The following is a 17,121-nucleotide window of genomic DNA, read 5'->3' on the forward strand; positions in this document are numbered from 1 at the left end:
CTTATCGCTTTTAGGACTAGTCCTTGATTCTCGGTTGATGTGCATTCCCCATTTCGCCAGCTTAATCGAAGGTGCTGGCTGCACTTTAATACACTTCGCTGCCTGAGTTACACCAACTGGGGTGCAGGTCGCACTGCCCTTCTGCAGCTTTACAAAGCCCTGATACAATCCCACCTTGATTATTGAAGTCTGGCATACATTTCGGTACTGCCCACAGCACCGCAGATATCGGATTCGACACACCACTGTGAGATTCGACTTGGGACAGGAGCCTTTTGAACTAGCCCTGTGAACAGCTTACTCGTGAAGGCGGGGTTCTCTCCATTTTGGATCAAGTGTCTACAACAGCTTGTAAGTTATGCTACCCACATTTGCCACTCTCCTAAGCATCTGAACTACTGTCTCCTCTTTCCAAACATGGTAACCCAACTCCTGCAACAGCACCCCCAGTCAGGGATTAAGATTGCAATGCACATCCGATCTGTCCTCTCTTAACTTCAGTTGTTTCCTCTTCCACCTCTCCTCTGGGCTCACTCACATATACCTTGGTGCATCCCTCGGTCACAGCTTCATCTTGACCTATCACTAAGTCCAAAAGACTCAGTTCATCCCGAGGCCCTCTGCCACCAATTTTTCTCCATTCTTGGTGCATTCCAGGGTTCAGAAGTAGTCTATACTGATGGCTCGATGGTTGCTGACCAGGTAGGCTTTGCTTATACTCAAGCAAGACATTCTGAATGGTTCTCTTTGCCGGATGGCTGTAACGTTTTCATTGGGGAGTTGGTTACCATATCTCATGCTCCTGAGCGTATCCTTTCCTGCACTGGTCCGTCCTTTCTCATCTGCAGCAACTCCTTGAGCAGTTTGCAAGCTCTCAACCACTGCTAGCCTCGCCGTCCCTTGGTCATTGCTATCCAGGAGTCCCTGTATGCCCTTGAACAGTGTGGACACTCAGTGACCTTAGTCTAGACTCTGGGCCACGTCGGGATCTTAACAAATGAGCTTGCTGATGCCTCGCCAAACTGGCTAACAGTAAACCATCACTTGAGATCAGTATTCTGGAAATGGACCTCTGCTCAGTATTATGCTGTCAAGTTTTAGGTGCTTGGAATACAGAATCGCTCACTCTGACTTCACCAAACAAACTAAAGGTGATAAAGGAGACTATGAATCTCTGGAGGTCCTCCATGCAGTCCCCTCACAAGGACCTAACAGTCCTTCGTCGGCTCCTCATCAGCCATACTTGGCTCACCCACCGTCATCTCCTCCATCACAGGGACCCATCCCACTGTCATTGTGGCACCCGTTTGACGGTGGTCTATGTTTTGCTGGACTGTTCCAACTAGCCGCCTTGCGGCAGTCTCTTAATCTCCTTGACTCCCTCCCTTGGTGTTAGGAGATGATGCCCCAATGGCTGACTGGCTGACTTACTTTTACATTTTATTAATGAGGTGGGCTTGTACCACTCTCTTTAAGGGAAGTTTGCTTACCCCTGTTGACCCATTGAGGGATTGGCAGAACACACTGTTGCCGCCTCTGTCCAGACCAGGCTGCAGCGGCTTGGTGGTACAGCCCATTCGTATTAGACTTGTTCATTTTTTGTCTCTCTGTGCATCTGTTGTCCTGTTCATGTTGCTAGTCTGTCCTAGGCAATCTTGGAGTAGACTACCTCTGGTAAGTGGCAGGGGCTGGGAGATGTATGTCTCTCATCGCACTCTGCTTCCAGGGGCTTCCGGCTGCTTCCTAGATGGGGCATGTTGTTCGCCTTTCTTCTTTTTGTCCGTTACCTCAGCTTTTCTGACAATGATAGATCTTGGGGTTATCTTTCCCTGGGTTCCATGTGGTAGGTGAGGACAAAGGGATTGATGACCTAATGTCTGGTCCCTTTATACGTCCAAACAACCACCAACTAACTCACAGAAATGCTGTAAAACTTGAACTGGCAGAAGCTTAAAGATAGACAGTTGTTATCATCCAAAAACCCGCTTCTTAAGTTTCAACTGTTAAGGGAAGAACCTAGAAATAGGTTAACATCCAACATAACACTCCCGTAGGGACCACAAACACAAGATTAGACTAATATAGTGGGCACGGAAGTATTTAAACAGTCATTCTTCCTACACTCCATACGCAATTGGCAAGGTAAGAAACCTTAACGTGGTGCAATGCAAAGGGCCTTCTGCCATGCACTCCACAGTTGTTTGCAGAGTATGTATGTAGATATAGAAATTTTAACTTACTATCCACAGTGAGGACATTGTCCAGCACAAGCGTAGGAATAGTGTTTGCATTGAGAGTAGGAGACAATACCTGCTCTCTTTGCACCAAGTCCTTGCATGGCACACTTGCCAGGTGGAGCACTCAATTAAAAGTGTGCACAAACATGTTGTGTTGATTATATAGTTTAGGAATTTATGCTGAAATCTTTAAAAACTTAAACATATAGTGGCATTTACACAGCATGTAGTAAATTTTGTGGTGTTATCATATTTTGCAACAAATTTCTTTCAATATTCTTACAGGGATACTTTATTGACAAAGAAAATGCATTCATAGGCCATTCCAGGATGGAGATACTTGGCTAAACCTTTGAGTTAGTTATATGTTATATAGAACATTGCGTGATTTATGTTTAAATAATGGGGAGTCATTTTATAGGTTATGCGGACATAGTTTATTTTATTTTTGTAGCTGAATGCTTGCCATTTAAAGAATTCAAAATAGATCAGTGGCCTAAATAAAACTGAACACATTAACCATTGTGATAACTCATATTTTGTGAATGCCATATGACATGTACTGTTCAGTGTGAGGTATATTTATTACATATGGAAACATAACAAGACCTGATGTGTCATGGAAGAAAAATGAGAGAGAAGTCAGTGATTCAAATCATTGTGCTGCTGAATGGTGTCTAAACATCCCTGGTACCCATTGTCCAGGAAATCAGAGGGAGTGAGGCCCTGAAACTACGTCCCTTCCACCTACATTCAGCACACAAGACCAAATACAATCAACATTGTAGCTGCTTGGACTGTGAATGAAGGGTGTGAGTGACTATGACAAGACACATCATGCAGAAGCAGCAGGAGGAGTAATAATGGAGGAGGTGACACAGGGAGCATGCCTTCCCAATCGGGGGGGGGGGGGGGGGGGGGGGGTGATTGCAGCAGTAACTCCATATGCTGATCCCTGCATTTTAAGTATTAAAGAGACTTCTCACAACATTGTTTTGATTTGTAGTGACTTAATAAGCATTTCTAGGCTATTCCTTGATGTTGCTCATGTCACCCTGTAGTATCAGCTGTTCATTGTCTCTCTCTGATTGTACTCATGCTATTTGCTCTGTTGTTTACTTGGAGTCCTAAATCACGTGGGTATCCTGTGAAATATAGAAGTGGTTACTTGCCCAACATTTGATTTGATAATACCAGGAGAAAAAATGGTGTCTGCACAGAGATGGAACATCATCTGGTGCGCTACTGTTCCTTCTAATAAACTCGGTGCTGTCAGGGAGACTACAGTTGCATGGAACTACTCCTTTCATTAACTCGTAGATTTATCTCATGTGATGAGCCACTCTCGAATTGCAGTTACAGAGTCTTACAGACAGTGAATCTTTTGGCTCTCCACACCAAGCTTGGGCTTCTGGATTCTTTGTCTCTAATGTTGGTGGACAACATACAGACAGTTGGACTGGGTCTCCATTTCTACAGAGAAAATGGTTTCTGTTCTCAAATCTAATGTTTTAAACTGCTTTTTGGCTGTGGATGGGGTGATTGGGGTGCCTTCCAGTGCTTGCTAGGCCCAGGGAGCCCTTGACCCTTCCTTCTCCATCAACTGCCCCGGGTATCCCTCTTTCACATTGTATGTTTTTTTATGTGAATAGTCCTTACTCTGCTGCACCGGGGAGGGGGGGAGTGCCCTTTCAGATAGCACTCCAGCGCATGGAAGACCTTAAGGATTCATTACTCTTGATAGTAGTTGACTAGGAAAGAACAGTTGAACAGTCTTCTATGCACCTCTGAGAGGGTAGGTTCTGTTCTCATCTTTAGCACTTTAACCATATGTGGTCCATTGAGATTTTCCTGAATGATACTGCAATTCACAGCAACACTTTTTATCTAGTGCAAACTGTCATACATTTTAATTGATATATTAATGAATTGACCTCAAAAATTCAAAGTAACTCAGTTTTTCTTACATTAAGACAGTGAGCATTTTCATTGTAACTTGTAGCTAAGTAACTGACATCTGTATTCTTTTTGTGATTGTGTGGCTGTATCTTCATTAAAAGCTGTATTCCTTCTAACATCTGGTCATTTATTGATAAAGACTGAAGCGCCAGAGAAACTGGTACAGGCATGCACATTCAAATACAGAGATGGGTAAACAGGCAGAATATGGAGCTGCGATTGGCAATGCCTGTATGAGGCACCAAGTATCTGGCACAGTTGTAAGATTGGTTACTGCTGCTACAGTGGCAGGTTATCAAGATTTAAGTGAGTTTGAACGTGGTGATATAGTCGGCACATGTGCGATGGGACACAGCATCTCCGAGGTAGCAATGAATTGAGGATTTTCCCATACGACCATTTCATGAGTGTACCGTGAATATCAGGATTCTGGTAAAACACGAAATCTCCGACACTGCATGTGGCTGGAAAAAGATCCTGCAAGAATGAAACCAATGACAATTGAAAAGAGACATTCAATGTGACAAAAGTGCAACCCTTCTGCAAATTGCTGTAGATTTCAGAGCTGGGCAATCAATAAGTGTCAGCATGCGAACCATTCAACAAAGCATTGACTGGAAGCATTTCGCCTGGTGGGATGAGTCTTATTTCAAATTGTATCAAGCGGGTGGACGTGTACGGGTTTGGAGACAATATGTATGTCAGCAGCGGACTGTTCAAGCTGGTGGAGGCTCTGTAATGGTGTGGGGCATGTGCAGTTGGAGTGATATGGGACCCCTGATATGTCTAGATGTGATTCTTACAGGTGACATGTTCGTAAGCATCCTGTCTGATCAGCTGCATCCATTCATGTCCATCTTGCAATCTGAAGGACTTGCGCAGAACCAGCAAGACAATGTGACATCCCACATGTCCAGATTTGCTACAGAGTGGCTCCGGGAATACACTTCTGCGTTTAAACATTTCTGCTGGTCACCAAACTCCCCAGACGAACATTTTGATCATATTTGGGGTACTGTGCAATGTGCTGTTCAGAAGAGCTCTCCATCCCTTTGTACTCTTACATATTTGTGGATAGCCCTGCAGGACTCAGGATGTCAGTTCCATCCAGAACTACTTCAGACGTTAGTTGAGTCTATGCCACGTCATGTTGTGGCACTTGGGTGTGCTCATGGGGGCTCTACACAATATTAGACAGGTGTACCAGTTTCTTTGGGTCTTCAGTGTAATTTAATCATTTGGTCACACCATAGGGCTTCATAGCCCCCAATTCCATTTAATAGATATGGTCGTATCACTAACGTTCTCCTTATAACAGATATATTTATCATCATCCTGGACTAGACATTCTCTTTTGATTTGTGCGCCAAGTGTCTTGGTATCTTGGCAAAGTGCTTGCCTGTGCTCTACCATCATCTCACTACATAGTGAGAGTATTGAGGCCGAGTAAATTTTTACAACCAGAGTATCTCAGATGTCAGTTACAAGTGACTAGTTCATAATACAGAATTGGAAAGTGATAATAAGAATCCTTAATAGCTTACATTGTAGCAAAGTGCTTGTGTGTAGTTACTCTTGGGTTTGATATACTTTCGATATAGTCAATGCAGAGGCCTGCCAGTAAGTGTATATCGGTAGAAAAAAAGTGTTTACAGCACAGAAGCAGCAGACACAAACATTTACAAAATTTATTCAGATCACCTTCAGATTCAACAGGATGCAGTACTTGAAAAATACACTGTCCCGTCACATCAGCGTGACCACCTGCCAAAAGCCTAATAACAATTTATTTCTGTGTGAACAGCTGCAAGACATGCAGGAAGAGAATCATTGCTGTTCTCAAAGATACCAACAGCAAGGTAAAGCCATTTCGACCAGTACTGTGGCCAGCTGCACTGGGTTTATCAGGTGAGGATCCATGGCACAAACAGCCTGATTGAGCTGGGATTCTCGATTGGGTTTAAATGCAGGGAGTTTAGTGGGCTGGGGACTACTGTAAACTCATACTGCTGCTCTTCGAACCATGCACATACTTGACATGTTACTTTGTCCTGCTGGTAGGTGCCATCATGCCGAAGAAAAACGAACTGCTTTTAGGGGTGGACATGGTCCCCAAGGATAGATGCATACTTGTGTTGATCTTCTGTACCTTCCAGAATGAGGTGATCAACCAAGGAATGCCCTTTGTCCTGGACCCTTCTGATGATTGTTGCAGGGTGTCTGCTGTCAGACATTTCATGCCGTAAACACCAATGGTCTTCTGTCCAGTGGATCATAAAATGTGTTTCATCTGTAAAACCCACCTGTCACCACTTAGTGGATGTCCAGTTGTGGTATTGGGATGCAAATTAAAGCCTTCATCGCCCATAAACAGCTGTCAGCATGAACCAGGCACCAGTTGTGGAGACCCATACACAAAAATGTATGCTGAACAGTTGTTGAGGAGACACCTTGGTAGCCCCCTTGGTTCATCTAGGTGATCAATTGCTCAACATTTGCATGTCTGTTCACCCATATGCGTCTCTGCAACCATCATTCAGCCCAGTCGTAATGCCATGATCCACCACAGTTGTCTTGGCACCCATTTTGGATAGCATCATTTTGCCATACACAGTACACATTAACCACAACACACAAATAGAACACAAACCTACTCATTTCGGCCATGCTCCCACCCTTGGCCCAAGATCTAGTGGTCATGCCCTTTCATACGATAGATGAATCACTTCTTTTGTGCATTAACGACAATGACTGCACTGTTTATCATGCCCCGCTGACACACTTTATATACCAAACACTGCTAGGGCTATGTCCTGCTGTCTGCAAGTGGTTATTGCTTGTTGATGTCGAACGTAGGCAGTGGTTACATTAATGTCGCTGGACCCCGAATTTTTAGATGTCTCTGCATAAGTTTATGCTGTAAAGTCTTTGAAATGGACATTTATTGTATCCTTCTCATGGATCAGTGGTGCTGAGGTATTTGGGAGTGATACTCAGTGTCAATCTCATCAAAAATTACCATAATAGTGTAATGCACCATTTTGTGGAACAGCTTTCAATTACAGTCAGTTAACTTATACAGTTACTTTGTTATCTGCTATTCTTCCATTGTCTTGTGTGTGTGTGTGTGTGTGTGTGTGTGTGTGTGTGGTATGGGTCTTTTGCCACCAACGCAATATGCATTCTAAAATGAATAAATTTATGTTCCAGGATCACCATGTCTAACATACGCATTGGTGTCTTGGGAGCAGGCGTGGTAGGTGTGACAACTGCTTTGGAACTACAAAAGGAATATCCTTCGGCTTCTCTAACTATTATTGCTGACAAATTTGGTCAGGAAACTACAAGTGATGGTGCTGCTGGCATATTTAGACCAGCCTCTAGTTTCTGTGGTCCTACTGAAGATATTAGCAGGTAAGTAACACTGTAAATGAAACTCTTTGACTGTGTTGTGGCGATTGTGATATATTTGGTTCTCTGAAAATAGAAGTAGTAGACTGAAAGCAGGCTGAAACTGTATTCATATGGCTTGTAGTTGGAAACTGAATGTGTATTAAGACTGTGCCAGACTTAAAACTATAAATATTTACATTAATGAACATAAACCTAGGAAAAGCAAATACTGACACACAGCACACAGATATATAATGAGTTCACAAAGGCATATGTAAAAGATCAAACACACACCTTCTCTCTCTCTCTCTCTCTCTCTCTCTCTCTTTCTCTCTCTCTACACACACACACACACACACACACACACACACACACACACACACACCTGCCTGTGATTTCTTCCATACTATGTAATATTTTTTTCTAGATAAGTAGTTTTGTAAATACTAAGTTGATGTCATAGTTGATATTCCACCTGTGCCTGGATAGGTGAATGGAAAATAGTCTTTTGAAACAATCAACTTCCACATTCTCAGAGAGGATTTCTTAAAATAGTAGTATTTTATGATTTTCATGTGTATTCAAAATAGTGCAGCATCATTCATTTTCTCCCAAGATGCCTTTGAGATTTTCAGGAATTTGATTGTTTTGCTCAGTACTTCCATGTGAGAGAAAAATCCATCTCTACTAATGTGTAATGGACATAATAATCTCACAGAATAAACATTATATTACTTTATTTGATCTACAAGTTATTGCTGTATTACCTCAGATGTACATTGTGCTTTTTCCCCAAAGTACAGCCCTGAAGAACTGGGGTACAATTTACCTGTGTGACCCCTCAGGTGTCAGTATGTTTTCATAGCATAGAAACTGCAAAAGCAGTGTCTGATCCCTTGTTCAAAATGGAATAGTAATATCACCAGTGTTCGGAAATTCATTGTTGTATATAAGGTAATGTACGAGGGCCATTCAGAAAGTAACCTCCGGTTGATTTAAAAAAATACACCAAGTTAAATAAAAATATTTTAATATATACATCTTACAACTACATCTTTGCACTATTTTTCTACATAGTCTCCATAGCGATTGAGGCACTTATCGTATCTCTTCACAAGCTTTGAAATTCCTTCTGCATAAAAACCACCCGCTTGTGCCAGGAGCCAGCCTGTGACCGCATCTTTGAGCTCTTCGTCGTCATCAAACCGCTGTGACCCGAGCCATTTCTTCAAATGCATGAAGAGTTGATAATCACTTGGAGCCAGGTCTGGGCTGTAAGGTGGATGGTTGATAACGTCCCACTTGAAGGACTCAAGAAGGGCCGTTGTTCTGCGAGCAGAGTGAGGACGGGCGTTATCGTGCAAAAAAACGATACTGGAAGTCAGCATACCACGGCGTTTGTTCTGTATAGCCCGTCGTAACTTTTTTATTGTTTCACAGTACACGTCTTGATTAATGGTCGTACCACGTTCCATGAATTCAACCAACAACACCCCTTTGGCATCCCAAAACTCCGTTGCCATCAGTTTTCTGGCAGAAAAATCTTGCGAGGCTTTTCTTGGTTTGGTAGGCAAATTTGAATGTGCCCACATATTTGATTGTTCTTTTGTCTCAGGGTTCACGTACTTAATCCAGGTTTCGTCACCGGTCACGATTCTGTTTAACAATGGTTCTCCTTCGTCCTCATAACGTGACAGAAAGTCTAATGCAGAGGCCATTCTTTGAGTTTTGTGGTGGTCGGTAAGAATTTTGGGCACCCATCGTGCACAGAACTTACGGTAACCCAATCTTGCTGCCACTATCTCGTACAAGAGAGTCTTAGAAATCTGTGGAAAACCAGTAGACAACTCCGACATTGAGAAACGTCGATTTTCACGAACTTTCGCATCAACTGTCTGAACGAGTTCGTCAGTCACCAATGATGGTCTACCACTCCTCTCTTCATCATGAACGTTTTCTCGTCCACTTTTAAATAAACGTACCCATTCACGGACAACTCCTTCACTCATAACTCTTGGTCCGTACACGGCACAAAGCTCACGATGAATAGCTGCTGCAGAATATCCTTTGGCTGTAAAAAACCTTATGACAGCACGCACTTCACATTTGGCGGGGTTTTCTATTGCAGCACACATTTCAAACTGCCACAAAAACTATACTAGCGCAGGTACAACGTTCACTCGACCACGGCTTGATGCCGACTGACCTGTTGAGTGCGTGAACGCACAGATGGCGTCGCTACTCCCCCCACAACCCGCACTGTGACCAATCGGAGGTTACTTTCTGAACCGCCCTCGTATAATCATCTTCAACTGTTGACATTTCATTTTTGCACCTACTATTGTCAAGTTCACGGTTCCGATATTGTATGACAGGCTCACTTTTTCTGTAACTAAAGGATAAAATTTAATCTTCACCACCGAGTAGTAACATCAAAAGCAAATCAACAACAAACTTCTACACAGTTATGATTCAGATTTCAAATTCTCAGTTTGTTGTTATGCAAACAGTAGATCTAATAGACAAGCTGCAAAATGTATGATTCAGACAAATGTAATATGCAGTGTTGGATTGCATTGCAGAATAAGCTGCAAACTGCTGTTTCATCAGAGAAGGGCCAAAAGCTGGCAAATATTTTAACATAAAAACTGGATTCTCTCTTCTGTAAAAGGCCAAAGAAAAGATGGGATATATAACTTGACAAGTAATCCAGCTAAATCCTTTAGATAAAGTGAAGACCTTAAACATATCACAGACAGAATTCCCTGGGACTTTCAGCTGGTGCCACAATTTAATCCATAGAAGTGGCCCCCGTGTTTGATGAGCTACTTCACTTGCAAAGATTGTATTGAGAAATGTGTCAACTTCATGAGGCATGTAATCCAAATGCAGCAATGGCACCTGTATCTCTACACTAGATATTTAACACCACTGGGGCAACCTTCTTTTGGGGCATACTGAGCAATACAACACTGGACTATAAATGGTCAAAAAGCATCTCATTTAAAACAAGAAAAGACAAAGAATTACTGTAATGGTAGGAGGTACGGCAAGTGAGGAAAGCTGTCCCACTTTGTTGTTGTGAAGTGTAAAAATAGTCAAAAGAAAATTTGGTTTAGGGATTGGTGATTTGTTTCCAAGAAAGAGACTGGGAAATGACAGAATGAATGAAGGACTGTCTAGCTCCTGTTTGAAATTGCATACTTCATGCATTGCTAAGTAACAGAGCTGTGCTAGTGTTGGATACCTTTAAAGGTCATCTGACATCTGAAGTAAAGAACAGAGGTGAAGACATACCTATTCATAGTATGTGTTGATTGTACTTCTAACTCCAGACTGGGTTGATATACCTTTGGAAGGAAATCATGCACTCACTCAACCTAGCAAGATTAAATGCCATCAGTTAGCCTTATGTGTTAGTGGGTTATCTCTCACAATGTACCGTACACCATATACTATCATCAAAGAGTGCAAGAATTGCCATGTGTCAAATTCTGTGGATGCTAGTAAGGACTACACATTTTTGGAGCAGAGTGACAAAAAATACTTACAGTTATGAAAACAGTTCTGGTAGTGAAGTTGAGTGACATCAGCAAAGACTGGGAGGATGGTATTTCTGTGTAATTTATCTGTATAACAACACTATACAAGCTATGATATAATTTTCATGTTCAGTTTCTGTAGATGACTTAATAGTCATAATTTACTATTTTACTTATCTTGTTGAACTGTGTTCAGAAACAAAAAATAGGATTCCATGTATGCAAATCCAGCATCAGAATGTGCATTATGATGATGTATGATGAAACATGAAATTAGATTATGATGATGTATAATAAAACACAAAATTAGATTGTGAAGCTCTTTGGTGAATGATACATCAATCAGAATGTGGTATGCTGTTTATTAACTCACTCAAATTTATCATTATGCTCTATTGCCTCCCTGCCATTTGCACCCATTCAGCACTGTAGATGGGCATGGCATGGCATGGCATCTACTTACACATATTCGGGAACTGGCATCACAAATAAAAATAACTGATTCAAACACTTTCTTATTTGAATGTTCCGTAGAGTAACTTTCACAGTAGAATGGGCATGAAAGAGGAAGAAAAACATAGATTCTCTGTCATTTTCTCACTATGGTTTGCCTACCACCAGCCAATTGGTTGTGCAGTTTACATGTCACACCAGCATTATTTAACCAACCCAACAACAGTGTCAAATGATGGCTCATTTGAGTTAGACTCCTAAAGTAATTGTCACCCAAAGGGAATCTTTTTAACTGTGAAACAATAAGTGGTCCACTTTTACTTTGGAATAAAAGGTCCTTTAACAGTCTGTATTAATGTTGATCCAAAAACTGCTTTCTGACCTTCTGGGCATTTTCATTAGTTTCTGTTTAGGGGTTACTGATATTTGATACAGAATTAGTTATGGACTTAGAGTTTCTCTTGTTATTAATTTATAATTTCATTGTTTTCTTGTAAGTCAGGTGTAGAAGGCAAAGGATAGTGTTAAAAAATTCCTGTCTACATGAATTAAGATAATTTTGTGTAAATATTCCCCAAAATGTTAATTACCATTTTGTGGACTGCGTATTTAGTGATGTGTTCTGTGACTTAATAGGTTTTTGGCCGTCAGATGCCCCAAAGAATCAGAGAAAATATAATTTGATGTAGAATATGTATTAATACAAAAGTAACGTAGTTAAATTTAATACTGCTGATTTTCACCCAGGCAGTGGATCAATGACTCCTACTACTACTACGAAGATATCAGAAAATCAGCTGAAGCAGCACATGCTGGTGTAATCCAGATGTCGGGGTACATACTTTCAAGTATCAACAAAGATATTGTTCAGGTAAGTAGCCGTCCTTGTGATATATTTCTTCAGGTTTTCCCAGTGGTATGTCGATATTTAGACGGCGTGACTCACTGTCTTCCTCAGTTCCTCTCCGAGACTGGTCTTTTGGTGTGTCAGGTCCAGTGCTGATGCCTGGTGTTCCATCTTCAGTCCACACTGTATCAGGCACTTCGTCTGCAGTCCGCACCTGACACAGTGCGAGCTGCAGGCAGAGCACCTGATGTGGCGCAGGCTGTGGACCGAGCATCTAGCACCATCCAGGCATAAGTACTGGGCATAATACACCCAGAGACCAGTTTCAGGGAGCACCTGTAGAGGACAGTGAGCCAAGCAGTCGAAATAACCTAAATTTCAATTGGTCAGCTGTTTTTTACCAACAAAAACCTATTCACAGAACGCATCTGACAAGTATCGGATTTTGTATTGCAGCGCACATTGTAACACATCACATAAAGCAAAGTAGCAGAGAGACAGAGCACACACTACCATCGCTGGATGCTTACTGGGTGTAGGAACATTATAGCACCAAGATAAGGACTGTAGCCTTATATATATATATATAAACGAAAGCGCTGGCAGGTCGATAGACACACAAACATACACACAAAATTCTAGCTTTCGCAACCAACGGTTGCTTCATCAGGAAAGAGGGAAAGACGAAAGGATGTGGGTTTTAAGGGAGAGGGTAAGGAGTCATCCCAATCCCGGGAGCGGAAAGACTTACCTTAGGGGGAAAAAAGGACGGTTATACACTCGCGCACACACACACACATATATCCATCCACACATATACAGACACAAGCAGACATATTTAAAGATGGTGTTCAAATGGTGTCTTTGAATATGTCTGCTTGTGTCTATGTGTGTGTGTGTGTGTGTGTGTGTGTGTGTGTGTGTGTGTGTGTGTGTGTGTGTGCGCGCGCGCGCGCATGTGTGTATGTTTGTGTTTGTTTGTGTGTCTTTCGACCTGCCATCACTTTCGTTTGGTAAGTCACATCATCTTTGTTTTTTGATATATACACGATGCACTCAGCTACTGGTGGCCATGTTAACAAGTCTGAAATGTTTTGCACTTACCAGCACTTGATAATCTGAAAAAGTTATTTCGTCCCTTCACTCCCTACCCCCCCGATGTGGCTCATAGACATTGCTAGACACTAAACAAACACATTGTGTAATTCCTTGGGGTGCAGCTAAGTAACAAGTTGAAATGCAGCCAACACACACAAAACTAACAAAGGTTTTCAGTGTATTATGTTGTATTATGTTGTATTATGTTGTTAGAAGCATTTCTCATTGTGGTGATCTAAAGGCAAGTGTGTTGGCTTATTTTGTATATTTGCTCTGTTGCCTTATGATATTGTATTGTGGGGCAGTCCACCTAAATTAATTAAGTGTTTATACAGCAAAAACATGCTGTAAGAATATTTTGTGAAGCAGATAACTGTACATCTTGCAGGAACCTTTTTGATAATCTTGGAATTCTCTCTCTCACTTCTCAATAAATTAACTCCTTAGTGGTTTTTGTTGCTGTAAATAGGCATCAGTTTGAGATGAGCTGTGATTTACACAGCCACAATACAAGACATAAAATCATTTTCAAAATTATTTAATTGGATAGACACACAAACATACACACAAAATTCTAGCTTTCGCAACCAACGGTTGCTTCATCAGGAAAGAGGGAAAGACGAAAGGATGTGGGTTTTAAGGGAGAGGGTAAGGAGTCATCCCAATCCCGGGAGCGGAAAGACTTACCTTAGGGGGAAAAAAGGACGGTTATACACTCGCGCACACACACACACATATCCATCCACACATATACAGACACAAGCAGACATATTTAAAGATGGTGTTCAAATGGTGTCTTTGAATATGTCTGCTTGTGTCTATGTGTGTGTGTGTGTGTGTGTGTGTATGTGTGTGTGTGTGTGTGTGTGTGTGTGTGCGCGCGCATGTGTGTATGTTTGTGTTTGTTTGTGTGTCTTTCGACCTGCCATCACTTTCGTTTGGTAAGTCACATCATCTTTGTTTTTTGATATATACACGATGCACTCAGCTACTGGTGGCCATGTTAACAAGTCTGAAATGTTTTGCACTTACCAGCACTTGATAATCTGAAAAAGTTATTTCGTCCCTTCACTCCCTACCCCCCCGATGTGGCTCATAGACATTGCTAGACACTAAACAAACACATTGTGTAATTCCTTGGGGTGCAGCTAAGTAACAAGTTGAAATGCAGCCAACACACACAAAACTAACAAAGAGGCATAGTTCAGTGTATTATGTTGTTAGAAGCATTTCTCATTGTGGTGATCTAAAGGCAAGTGTGTTGGCTTATTTTGTATATTTGCTCTGTTGCCTTATGATATTGTATTGTGGGGCAGTCCACCTAAATTAATTAAGTGTTTATACAGCAAAAACATGCTGTAAGAATATTTTGTGAAGCAGATAACTGTACATCTTGCAGGAACCTTTTTGATAATCTTGGAATTCTCTCTCTCACTTCTCAATAAATTAACTCCTTAGTGGTTTTTGTTGCTGTAAATAGGCATCAGTTTGAGATGAGCTGTGATTTACACAGCCACAATACAAGACATAAAATCATTTTCAAAATTATTTAATTGGATAGACAAAAAATCTATTCACCAAGTGGCGGCAGAACACATACATAAAAGACGGTTGTAATTGGCAAGCTTTCAGAGCCAGTGGCTCCTCCTTCAGGTCGAAGGGTTGAAGGGGGAGGAAAAGGGGTGAAGGTAAAGGACTGGAGAGGTCTAGGAAAAGGGGTAGATTTTGGGAAACTCGCCCAGAACTGTGGGTCAGGGGGGGGAGACTTACCGAACAGGATGAGAAGGAAAGACTGATTGTTGGAAATCATTTTCATATAGACTGTGCCTTTTTGTCTAGGTTTCAGTGTGGAGTTGTAAGAAGATATTCAAAAGCTTCCATCTTAAAATAAAGCAAGAAATTAGGAAGCCCCGTGTATCCAAAAGAAAACTAAAACCATAATTCACTGGCCATTCTTTCCACAAGTTACCTGAATGTCTAGATTCAAGAATTAAAAAGTTCTGTTAACTACATGACAAGTAATAGTATTTCTTATAAAGCTCCATGTACTGTAAATAGTAGTCAGTATTTACAGGTGTTGGAAAATACTCCATATACCTAACTATAAGACAAGGTTTTTTCCTCTAATTCATCATTTGAAAAATACAATCCTGTCTTTGATTCACAGATCAAACTATTGTTGCAGAGGTCACCATCTTATATTGTATAATAGTTGAATATATAGGGGTCATCATATATTTGCAGTTTGAGCTTTGGAAATAGAGGTCACACAGATTTAATTTGAAAAATTTGGAAGAGTGGGAGGGGAAGCAGTGGCATCTGTGTGTCCTAGTACTAGGACAAATAGGGGTAGGGAAGTGGCGAGCTAGTGGCAAGTTTCGTCTTACTACCAGCAATGGGAATGTATCCTCTGTACCTTGCTTTTTAAGAACATCTACCATGCTTACACAGCAGTTCACCGGAATACAGGAAACAACTTAATGCTGACAAAAATATGTTTGCACCAAACATTAAAATGTTCACCGACATGAAAAATTTGTATCAGAAATGGCACGAAAGCTGCTACTGCTATACAGCACTTGATTTTCAAAGTTGTCAACAAATGACGGCGTGCACTGATATAATTTCTGCCAGTTCAACTGTATGGAGGCAAAAGGGCAGCATAGTGTTTGTCATTCGGTTTGCTTATATTGTCGACGCTGTGTGAACTGTACATTACAGCAGGCAGTAATGAGTGCAAATCACAGCTGTGACTCTGTTGGAGATCACAGATGTGAGAGTTTGTAGTTCACAATACCACAGGCAATGCAAAGTTACTTGTACATTAATGGTAATACAAGAAACATGGGCCAAAAATGACTGTGTAGCAGCTAGAAAAGGTGGTGTCATAGATGTGAAGGTGGCATCAGAGGAAGAATAAATTAAAGACTGCCAGTTCTACATGCTAAAATTCGGAGGGGGGGGGGGGGGGGGGGCGGGGATGGGGATTGACGCAGGGTAGGTTCATGAAATGGGGCATCTGGTTATTCAGTACATGCCAGAGAAACACGATGAAGACATCCAGATTACACGAGAAATTATCTGAATGGAGGTGCTGGAGATAAAGAGGAGTTTACAGACTCCATGCAACTCGGAATTCAAAGGAAGTGGTGTGTGAGGATGATGAAGAGGGTGGTGCTGAAATTACAACAGCAACAGAACAATACTAGCTCAACACCTTCCCACAGTGTTTCACAAAAAAACTGCTCACGTATCAACATCATACACTCAGTGTAGTAGATCGCATAACAATGTACTTGGCCCGTGGGCAACAAACTGCAGTTCACAAGTCACATGTGGCTCTTTGGTCCCATGTGTATGGGTCTTCCACAAAATTGCAAGTGTGCGAGTGCTCGTACATTTCCAGAAAGATAAAACATCAACATGTTTTGTCAAGTCATGTTGTTGTGGTCTTCAGTCCTGAGACTGGTTTGATGCAGCTCTCCATGTTACTCTATCCTGTGCAAGCTTCTTCATCTCCCAGTACCTACTGCAACCTACATCCTTCTGAATCTGCTTAGTGTATTCATCTCTTGGTCTCCCTCTACGATTT

General features: G+C 41.6%; 1 protein-coding gene across 9 annotated transcripts in view; it reads left to right on the forward strand.

Moving 5' to 3' along the window:
• Window positions 1-17,121, forward strand: part of LOC126475450 (D-aspartate oxidase) — a 245,700-nt gene that overhangs the window by 165,610 nt on the left and 62,969 nt on the right. For all 9 annotated transcript variants that reach the window (XM_050103316.1, XM_050103324.1, XM_050103319.1 and 6 more), the window contains exons 2-3: window positions 7,407-7,610; window positions 12,332-12,455. In XM_050103316.1, the coding sequence (XP_049959273.1) occupies window positions 7,407-7,610; window positions 12,332-12,455 (328 nt within the window). The remainder of the gene's footprint in view (window positions 1-7,406; window positions 7,611-12,331; window positions 12,456-17,121) is intronic.

This window comes from Schistocerca serialis, chromosome 4, assembly GCF_023864345.2.
Source record: "Schistocerca serialis cubense isolate TAMUIC-IGC-003099 chromosome 4, iqSchSeri2.2, whole genome shotgun sequence".
In the NCBI taxonomy this organism is placed as follows: domain Eukaryota; kingdom Metazoa; phylum Arthropoda; class Insecta; order Orthoptera; family Acrididae; genus Schistocerca; species Schistocerca serialis.